This window comes from Petromyzon marinus, chromosome 36, assembly GCF_048934315.1.
Source record: "Petromyzon marinus isolate PM22_M1 ecotype Great Lakes invasive population chromosome 36, UKy_Petmar_22M1.pri1.0, whole genome shotgun sequence".
NCBI lineage: Eukaryota > Metazoa > Chordata > Hyperoartia > Petromyzontiformes > Petromyzontidae > Petromyzon > Petromyzon marinus.
In genome coordinates, this window is record NC_133702.1 from 12,672,976 (window position 1) to 12,684,088 (window position 11,113).

Here is an 11,113-nt window from a genome sequence, read left to right on the forward strand (position 1 = left end):
AAAACGACACGCTTGCGTGCGTAGTGTGTGTATGTGCGTGGAAACGTGCGAGCGGTGGTGCAGCGATTAACGTGTCTGCCCGAGTTCGAATCCCACTCACGGCCAACACCGGTGACGATTTTCTGAACCGGTGCTGGGCCTCCCTCTAGGTCGACTCAGCCTCAAATCAGTACCCGGTGTGGTGTGTATACATCGCCACTGGGGAGATGAAGGCGGCCGGGCATGGCGTGCTGGCCACCGACCCGCTCGTACGGAGGCCCGGCTGCAATAGGTGCTGCTCACTTACAGCACTCGTTTCAACAGTCTGTTAAGATTATACGCGGTGGGATCTTTGTCTGCCGTTGCACAGGAGCAGTACCAGTTCCTCTACAAGGCTGTGCTGAGCCTGGTGGCGAGCAGGGAAACCCGGAACGGATGTGCCGCACCGGACCGGAATGGAGCGGCCGTCCTGCCCGACGAACCGGACCCCGCCGAGAGCATGGAATCGCTCGTCTGAGGCGACGGAACGGAGAGGGAGGAGAGAGAGGAGAGAGAGGAGAGAGCAAGCAAGAAGGAAAAAAAACACAACTGTTGAATATTTTACCCGGGCCAATTAAAAACGTATTTATTTTTTAAACGAAACGAATCCACCTGCAGAGCGGGGAGCCGGGGTGACTGTGGAGGCGATGAGAAATGGAAGGCGGGAGGTGAAGGTGGCGTAGGAATCGTTAATTACTCGCAGTCGATCGGAGCAGGGGGGGGTGCACGGGCCCTGTTTGTTAATGGCCAGAGAGTCACCGGCACACTGGCACGAGCCGCGCTGATGTACGACCTCCACCGCCACCACTCCCGGCCCCCCTTAACTTTTACCCCCCGCCACCGCCCCCCCCCCCCCACGACTATCGGGGTGGCATCGGGAGCTCCCCCCACCCACACAGCCCCCGTCGCCTGCCCAACCACAACCAACACGTTCCGCGAGCTTAGGGAGATATATTATCTATTATAGATGACGATATTTAATATATGCTGTTCACGAGACGGGAGCTGTCGTGTGATGTTTGTTTGTTTTTTGGGAATGGAAGTTGTAGATATTTGTAGGTAAACTGCCCCCCCTCCCCCTAGCTGTAGAACTCGGCTGCCCCCCTTCTAGTCTTAGACGCGCCCCGCCCCCCCCCACCGCGGTCCGCTCTTTTCCTTTGTCTCGAACTAGCGAGCACCTCGCGTTCATTTTGCTTGACGTCACAAGACGTCGGGGACGGACACGGGGACGTTGTCGCGTTGCATCGCGGGAAAGGATGAACGCAACTAGAGAGGCACGCGTCAGAAACCGAAACAGACGTGATTGATAGTCTTGTAATAATCATCATAAACACTCTCGTAATGATAATAATAAGTCGTGACTGAAATCCCACGTAGGAAGATGAACCCATGTGGAGTCGTATACTGACCTAGGGCTTTGTTAGACGTGCGCGCGTGTTCGCGCGTTGTGTAAAGTGTGAACTCTGCTCTTCTCCTGGCTCTGTAGGGACGTCCGTGCCCACGTGCGTACCCCTGGCCCTGCCCATGTGCGTGCCTGCCCGGTAAAGCAGCTGTGCTCGGTGATGTGATGTTTGCAAACGCTATTCATATCGCTGTAGTCTCAAGGTGCGTGTGCTCAGTGTGGGCTACGGGCCATAGCTGTTGGGTTTATTTTTTATTGGAGCTGCCCACGAGACTCGCACACACGAGGTTTCCCGCACGTGCGAAAAGGGAAACGCGGTGACCGCACCATGGACATTTTGCCCACTCTGGAGGGCGGCTCGCTCAGTGGCTCGGTCAGTGGCTTGGTGGCTCGCTCAGTTGCTTGGTTCGTGGATTGGTCATTGGCTTGACCCCCCGCCCGCGTCTGCCACCCTCGTTCGTGACTGTTGGAATAGCTGAGCAGGGTCAGGGTCGATTGCCGTTGAGTCTGCGACCACAGTGGAAGTCGTGCGTGGATGGTGGTGCAGTGCTGTCTGATGGGGCGTGCAGAGAGGCGGAAGAGGAGGAGGGGGTATACTGTGGCTGCTGTTCGTCGTTCTCGCGCGTCTCCGTGTCCCGCAGTGGAAGTAGCCTGCGTCTGCGTGCGTGCGTCTGTATGTGTACGTCTGCGTGTGTACGTCTGTGTATGTATACACATTTGTGCGTGCGCGTCTGTGTGCATCTTTGTGTGTGGGGAGCGGTGTGGTTAGCGCACCACCCTACAAACCCGGCGAACCTAGTTCGATTCTCGCCCATGGCGGCTAACATCGGTGACGAATTTCTGAACTGGTCCTGGGTCTCCCCTAGGTCGACGGAGCCTGAAATGAGTACAGTACCTGGTGCGGTGTTTTAAACATCAGCACTGGTAATCGAAGGCCTCCGGATGCACATGAGGAGGTCGTGGTCGTGTGCCGTGCCGGCCTTCATAGGCGCTTGCTAACAGCACTTGCCCCAACAGTCTGTACAGGCTATATGGGGGGGGGGGGGGGTATTTGTGTATGCCTATGTCTGTGTGTGTGTATTTGTAGGTGTGTGCGTGTCCTCGTCTACGTGCACACGTATTTATATATTTATATGTGTGTGTGTACGTGTGTATGTCTACATTTGTGTGTCTGTAGGCGATTGCGTGGATACGTGTGTGTATTTATAGGTGCTCGCGAACAGCACTTGCCCCAACAGTCTGATAAGGCTATCCGGTGGGAGGGGGCAGGGATCGTATTTGTGTTAGTGTGCCCACGCGCACGTGTGCCCACGCGCACGTGTGCCCACGCGCACGTGTGCCCACGCGCACGTGTGCCCACGCGCACGTGTGCCCACGCGCACGTGTGCCCACGCGCACGTGTGCCCACGCGCACGTGTGCCCACGCGCACGTGTGCCCACGCGCACGTGTGCCCACGCGCACGTGCGCTCACGCGCACGTGCGCTCACGCGCACGTGCGCTCATGCGTTTGTGTACATGGCGAGGCCGCATCGAGGTGGCCCGGAGCCAGAGGGTTGCAGTGGAGATGAGAACTGGATCGATTCTCTGGATGCGCGTGAAATACATCACCGGATTAACGTGTATGCAATTTGATTGGTTTACAATCGGAGCCTCATCGACACGTGCTCTTTACTTTTAATTGGGATTAGCTCGCTCTCGACCGGGGCGCAGTGTAAATTATTGTTGTGCAAATTTGCTTAAAACGGTCCACTCCGTTCATATCACGCCACAGTGGAATGTTCGAGGAGGAGGAGGGGTAGGCGGCATCTCCCAGATGTCTCCCGCACGCCACTGCCGTGCGGCGTTCTTTTAAAATCAGATTTCGTTTGATTTTTTTCCTCTCTATAATAATCTGTTTTCTATTTTGCTAAAGCATTCAATTCAGGTCGGCTGTGTTTGTCTAAAGTACATAGCAAAGAAGTGATTTCCGTAGAACAGTTATGGAATGTTGCATTAATAAACAGGCCACAGACCTGGAACGGATTAGATGGAGGATGCACTCCTAACACACAAAGCGCTTGCCACAAATGCACCACAATATCTTGTTGATATCGTCAAGGAGCATCAACCATCACGCGGGCTCCGGTGGTCATCCTCGCAGCAGCGGATTTTGGCGAATCATCGAACAAAGGCGGTGGTCACCGCATTGCGCACTTTCAGATGCGCCTCTGCGGCCGTCTGGAACGCTCTTCCCTCCGATATTAGGAAGCCAGTGGAGCTATGCGCTTTTAAATCATCTAGATTGACAAACTCATTTGTTTATAACTGATTTTTGTGTTCAGTTTGTTGTCCTTCCCCCTGGACCTCCGATTATCGCGGTTGGCTACGTATGGTGCGAGAGAAGTTCAACATACGTACAACATGCATACAGAGCATAAGCCGGGCCCTCGCTCTTCATGGAATCGAGCGACGGAACTCGACCATTTCTCAAAGAAACTGTTCAGGTGCCCAACTTCCCATCGATTTAATTTCCTCCCACGCTCGGTATGAATGTTTAAAAGAAGGAAAAAAACCCAAACTGGCTCTCCGTGATCACAGAGTCCCATTAAACGCTCAGCCATGGGAATTGTGAAGGGGAAAAAAATCTATGACAATAAGCAAACTGGCATTTCGCGTAGTTGTGCCAGAGCTCTGGTGGCAGATGCGGGGCGGGGGTGGGGGCGGTGATTAACGCTGCGATAAAGCCAGAGGAGGAGGACGAGGAGCGGAGCCCCCCCCCCTCGCCACCTGCGGCCGTGGTCACCGCACGGCCACTGACCGTGTGGGCTCGCGTCGATGAGGTCGCCCACTTTAAGTGGTTCCTAATCTACTCACATCCAGCAAAACGACAATAACACCGAATGCAACAATCCTCCAAGGCCGGCAACCAAAATCGATGCTCGCTAAAGTAATTCAGCAAGTGTGCGTGGGGAGGGAGGGAGTGGTGGCGCAGTGGTTAGCGCACTGCGCTACGATTCCCGCTCACGGTCAACATCCGTGACGAATACATCTGAAACGGTTCAGGGCACTTACCGTAGGTTGATTCATCTTAAATGAGTGCCTGGTGCAATGTTTAAAACATCGCCACAAGGGAGACAAAGGCGGCCGGGTGTGGTGTTGGCCATCCACACCCCACCCCCCCCCGTGTGCCGTTCCGGTCTTCATAGGTGCTCGCTAACAGCACTTGCCCCTACAGTCTGTTAAAGCTACACGGGGGATCTTTGTCTTCGAGGGATTGGGAGGGAGCGGTGTCGCAGTGGTTAGCGCGCTGGGCTACGATCCCACTCACCATTAACGATTATCTGAACCGCTCCTGGGCTTCCCCTAGGTCGCCTCAACCTAAAACGAGTACACGGTGCGGTGTGTACAAATCAGCACTGCGGGAGACAAAGGCGGACGGGCGAGGTCTCTAACACAAACCCGACCTCTTCGTGCGACGAGCGGCGTCCTTCAAAGGCGCTCCTTAACATCACTTGCCCCAACAGTCTGAGTAGTGACACGGTGGGGGGAGGGAGGGAGGGGGGGTGTCTCTCTGCCCTTGTTTTGTGAACGTGGCCGCCGCCGAAGTGCCGTGCCGTGAGTGCGCGAAGCGGCGATTAGCCCGGGGCCTCTCGGCCGCACGCGCGTCTCTCGGGAGCAGCCGCCCTCCACTTGTGCGCGACCTGTTGACCGTTGTGTGTTCCTGATTGGTCGAGAGACGGGGTGAGTGGAGGGTGAGCCCAGGTGAGCTGAGCGCCTTCCCCACCCCGCCCCCTGCCAGATGAACTGGCCTCAGCAGCACCAGCACTGGCTTCATTCATCATCATCGGCTATGATCAATCCACTGCTGGATGAAGGCCTCCCTGGGCCGACGCCATCTCTCACAAACCTGCCGCGATGTGACAATCCACCTAGCATCGGTACGCGAGCTGATTTCATTGCTCCATCTTCCCTCGGTGGTCGTACCTCTTGGACGTGTTCCCATTCCTTGGCTACCACTCCTTCACTACCCTTGACCATCGGCCGTCGTCCTAGCCATGACGTGCGCGGCCCAAACCGGCTCACTCTGCTTCACAGTTTAAACGATTCCATGAACTTGCGCGCGTCTCTAAAGTCCGCGCGTTCTTCGTTCCATCTCTCGATGGAATTCCCAACATGCACCTCTCCAAGCTTCTTTCATTGTTTTTGTTCACCATGTTTTTGTTGCGAGTGGCCCCGTGTCGGGACCGCGTGCCCGCAGCAGGTAGCGCGCACCGATTGAAAACTCGCATTGTTTGGCACACACCTGCTGAGTCACTGTCCCGTCATTATCGTCATCATCATCATCAAGTGTGATCTTCAGCTGCGAGAAGTACATACATGGCACGTGACCCTCATGGTAAGGGGGTGGGAGGTATGGGGGGATTTCGGTGCTCGTATTCCCATACTTATCGGACTTTGGTTAGCGAGGAGCAGGAGGGGGGTTTAAGCCATTCACCCAGTGGACAGGTCAGAGCCAATTGACTTGATGTTAACAGTAAAATAAGTGCACAATTGTTACCGTTAAAATCACATCTCTCGTGCCTTATGGAGGGACCGAGTGGATAAAAAGGCATCCTGAGACCGACACTTCAACCCGCATTGTTCACATGTTAAACGAAGCCGATCCAGTAATAATAGTGTTTTTACCCTTTTTTCTGGCAACAAAACTGAAACCTTTTTTTACAAGGATTCATGTGTGCATTAACCACAATACTTGCAGTCAAAATGCAAAAAAAAAACACTGATAATATATGCATTGTCCTTGAATCTGATTGGTCCACAACTGAGACAGCTTTCTTTAGAGCCTCGTCTCAATTGGTGCTAGACCAGAGGACGCCAAAAGGCGTACAGCTCAAAGACAATGCACTATCAAAGTTGACCACAAGTATTGTGGTTAATGCAGTAACATGAATCCTTGTAAAAAAAAGGTTTCAGTTTTGCCCAAAAAAGGGGAAAAACCCTATTATATTTTGGTACTGGCAAAGGAGGTTCAATGATGAAGCCGATCCATTCCTTATCCCCTCGGCTACAGCTCTTACACAGCTACACTCAGCCTCCTCGTGTCCCTTGGCCTACGGCTCCACACGGCTACACTCAGCCTCCCCATGTCCCCTGGGCTACAACTCCTCCACACAGCTACACTCATCCTCCACGTGTCCCCTGGGCTACAACTCCTCCACACAGCTACACTCAGCCTCCACGTGTCCCCTGGGCTACAACTCCTCCACACAGCTACACTCAGCCTCCACGTGTCCCCTGGGCTACAACTCCTCCACACAGCTACACTCAGCCTCCACGTGTCCCCTGGGCTACAACTCCTCCACACAGCTTCACTCAGCCTCCACGTGTCCCCTGGGCTACAACTCCTCCACACAGCTACACTCAGCCTCCACGTGTCCCCTGGGCTACAACTCCTCCACACAGCTACACTCAGCCTCCACGTGTCCCCTGGGCTACAACTCCTCCACACATCTACATTCAGCCTCCACGTGTCCCGTCCCCTCGACTACAGCTGCTCCCCGCAAACCATTCTGCTTTATTCCTGCTCAATATCTGCAGCATCACGTCGGCTCTGCCCCGGATCGGACCCCCACTCACCCCCCCCCCCCTCATGCAGCCCTAGCCCACCTCCCCATCATTGAGTTCGCCACCCCCCTGGTGCCATCGCTTGCGGCTGGAGGCGGTGGTGGCGGTGGGGCCGCGGTTGTCTCTCGATCGCTCGAAACGAAGCCGGGCCACCTGCGGGAGGTAGCGGTCGCGCGACTCGGCGGCCTCGGGAACCACTGCTACGCGGCCCCACAGAGAACCCCCCCTCCCCAGCTCCCTTCACTCCCGCGAACAAAAAATCTATTTTTCTGTTCCCGTGTCCCCACATCTGATGTGGCAGTGGCCCCGTAAATAAAGGCAGCGAAGCAATACCTTTTAAATTTGACGAGCCAATTTTTATTTCGCTTTCTCATAACTGTAATCGGCAAGTTATTAACCTTCACCCCCCCCCCCCTCTCCGGCTGGGAGAAAACGTTATTTCGTTTTTTTTTACGCATTGCCTTAGAAAAAAAAAGAGCAATCCGCAGATGGCGGCAGCAGCGCTCCTCCCCACACCACCGGCGCAACCTTCCCCCGCAGTGGCACAGCAGCGACATCGAGGCGGCACGCGACGGAGTGGCAGTGCCACTCCTGCGCAATGTCCCTTTTAATCCGGGGGATGTGAGGGGGGGAGGGGGGCTCCGTCTCGTCCAGCGTGCGACTAAAATACCACGAGGGGAGGGGGTTGGGGGCCCCGCCGACCTCCCGCCGGAGTTTATTGGCGCTCGTCGGCTCGCGTTAACCCCCACGTGCTCGTTCCGTCTCTCGCGCGCCGTGGCCGCACGAAGCCACTCGACGGTGCCGTCGTCGCTTTTGAGATTGGAGCCGGCGGCGCCGTGGCGCGTCAGCACCGCCTCGTGCAACAGATCCCGTGTGTAGTAGTCGTAGTAGTTATGATACATAGGCGGACGTTTCGGGCAATGGCCCGTCTTTAGAGTGGAGAGATTGTCGCATAGGGATTGGTTTGTTGGCATTTTTAAGGTTGTAGGAGTTGCAGTCAAGTGCGGCTTTTACCTGCAAATAATTCAACAACAGTATTTGTTATTCTTGAAGTGTCTAAATGCAATAGCCTCTCTTGACGCTGTCTTCTTCCATCATCATCAGCCATGATCTGTCCACTGCTGGATGAAGCTGTACAAATTAATAATGGGCACTGCACCAGTATCGTTTTATTTCTCCATAATGCATGTACACATTTTATAATTTAGCTTAAACTCGGTTCATAAACACTGCATAAGTGTTGACTTTCTGAGGGTCTGTTTGACGTTACATTCATAGACAAGCTGCTGATTTGTCAATTCAAAACTTAATTGGTCAACTTTAATCCAGTGTCCCAGTTTTCTCAGGGTCCCATTGTAACGTGCGATCTCCAAATTCGATGCAAGATCTCTCTGCTCTCTCTCTCTCACTCACTTATGACCATTCGCCAAAACGTCGGCCTACCATATACAGCTAATCATTATTATTATTTAGAACCCTTTGTCAATCCACTGCTGGCTGAAAGTCTTCTTCCCCACACCGCGACGATCGTGGAGTTTGTTTGACCATACTTCACCATGCTGGTCAGTGTGGGTTTGGTGAAGTGGTGGTGAGGGTCGTCGCGAGGGGTGTATGGGGGGGGGGAGCACAGGACCGGTTGTGATTCCGCTCGCCACTTGTGTCAGCCGTGGCCGGGAATCAAACTCGGGCCGCCACGATTGTTATTGCACAGTGCGCTAACCCCTGCGCCACCGCTCCACCCGTATGACGTCAATGTGCCACTGACAACGGCCGCTTGCGTTTCGTGAACAAAAACAATAATTTGGTTTCGTTATTGTGTTAGTTCCATCGCGAAAATGCAACCGCACCGTGCACGGCTTCTCTGACCTCACGCCGTAATCAGCTCCTCTCCTCCACGGCACGAGACGCTCGCCTCCACTGCAGCAGCAGCAGCAGCGCCCTGGCACGGCACGGCTCGGTAGACGGGGGTCTGTGATGTGGGCAACCTGCCGTCCATTATCCTTCTCTCTCTTGTTCCTCTTTCTTGGAGGATTTTAAACTCAACATTTTCACGCAGCAGCAGCAGCGGTAGCAAGCGCAGTGGCTGTAAGTTATCAAGGTCAGGTTGGCACCACTGGCGAAGTTCAACTCGTGAAGGTCACAAGCCGCCTGCTGGCACCACAGGCGGCGGCTGCTGCTGCTGCTGTTACTCTTTGTTGTTGTTGGACGCCGGCGCCTGGCACGGTGCTGGCCGCGGCTTAGCTGGTGTCGGGTGTCAAGCGGGCCCCTAGCGGGTGCCACTACGCTACTCGCGCTCTTTCTCTCTCCCGAGACGCGGTGTCCGCGCGCAATAATAGCCGTGCGTCGAAGGCTCCGACTTAACAGAGGAATTAACCTAATGGTCCGGCAAGTAGCAATAAGCCACGTGCGAGTCCGCGAGCACCGCAGGGATTTCACGAGGCAGCGAGCGCCGCCGTACTTTCTCAGCTGCGAGCCAAGCCCGAGTGCTGCTGGGGTGGTGGTGGTGGTGGGAGGGGTGGGGTGCGGTTTGCGTCAATTACCACGGACGTTGGTGCGATTTCACGGAGCGTGGCTTGCTTTGTTGCCTTGGTTCCAGACCACATTGTTGGGTGGCGCGATGCGGCGAGGCACCGGTACGGACGGTGCGGGTGATCGGATAGTTCCGCGGTGACGGCGCGGTCGCGTTAGCGCGTAGGGCGGCCGAGTGGCGTGGCTCGTGTGTGGTGAGCTGCTGCTGCTGCTGGTGCCTTGTGTCTTGTTCGTCGGGAATTTTTGCCAGCGGGCCTGTAGGATCGTTGTCGTTCGTTTTACGTCTCTTACCCCCCCCCCCCCCTCACAGCACCCATCTCACCCCTCCCCCACCCACCTTACCTTCCCTCATCTCAGCCCAAACCCCAAACGTCGACTGTCGGCTCTTGCCCTTCACTGTAACGGTCGAATTGTCATTTAGAGACCGTTATTAATTCAAATGCAGATGGCAGTAACTCTGGCCGAGATGTCTCTCATTGAATCTAAAATGGCAATTCCAGCTCGGGCGTGGGGAGTGCTCTGCCGCACGCGTGCGTGCACGTGCACTGTGTCCGTGCACGTGCACGTGTGTACGTGCACTGTGTCTGCGTGCACGTGCACGTGTGTGCGTGTACGTGCACTGTGTCTGTGCACGTACACGTGTGTGCGTGCACGTGCACTGTGTCTGTGCACGTGTGTCTGTGCACGTGTGTGTGTGCACGTGCGTGCGTGCCTGCCGCGACTCTCCGTGATCCATCGCTTGGCGGGTTCAGGGGTTATTGTGGGTGATGGACTTGTATCTATCCAAGTCGACTGCTCCCAAGCGTTCTCATGGAGCCGGTCAGCATTCCCAATTTCACCGCTGTGTTCAACAATGTGTTTCGTTTTTTTTTCAAAAGCGGTCGCACGCGTTCCAGCTCAGACGGACAGACAGAGAACCCGTCGATCGCGTTCAGCGCTCGAGTAATACTTTTTTTTTAATTGGTGGTGATTTATTTTGATTGTTGGGTGATGTTCGTGGGAATCTGGCGGTGGGGGGTGTGTACCAGCCGGCCACTCCACGGCAAAAGACCCCCCCCCAACCTTGCCGAAGAAGTCTCAATTCCAGCGGGCGATTGATCCGATGAACGCGGCAGCCCCAGCCGGAGTGTCCGGCCGGAACGCTTGCGACGGCTCCGGTTCAATTATTTAAATAAACCACTCGCAGAAGAAATGTCACCCCTCCCCCCCTTCCCCTCCCCACGATGCTTTGTACTCTGTTCTTGTAGGGATATTTATTGAAGAGCTTGTAGATTTAAGACACTAAGTAAAGTGCGATATCTATTTCCCACAGGACCCCCGTCTGTCAAGTTATTTTTGTGCTACTTTGTTCTGCGAGAGTGCACACACACTGACACACACACTGACACATACACTCATCCATACCATACACACACGTGTATGGGTGAATGTATGCACATACATTATGCCCGGGTCAATGGATGTATTTCATTGTATGATGTGTCGCCTGTACGCATGCGCGTTCGTGTGTGTGTGTGCGTGTGTGTCAATGTATGCGGAGCGGTGGTGCAGCGGTTGGC

General features: G+C 54.9%; 1 protein-coding gene across 2 annotated transcripts in view; it reads left to right on the forward strand.

The window, feature by feature from the left end:
- Positions 1 to 10,863, forward strand: part of LOC116949266 (receptor-type tyrosine-protein phosphatase gamma-like) — a 574,019-nt gene extending 563,156 nt beyond the window's left edge. For both annotated transcript variants that reach the window (XM_032966362.2, XM_032966363.2), the window contains exon 28: positions 350 to 10,863. In XM_032966362.2, coding sequence (XP_032822253.1) covers positions 350 to 496 — 147 coding nt within the window. In that variant the 3' untranslated portion in view covers positions 497 to 10,863. The remainder of the gene's footprint in view (positions 1 to 349) is intronic.
- The last annotated feature ends 250 nt before the right edge of the window (positions 10,864 to 11,113 follow it).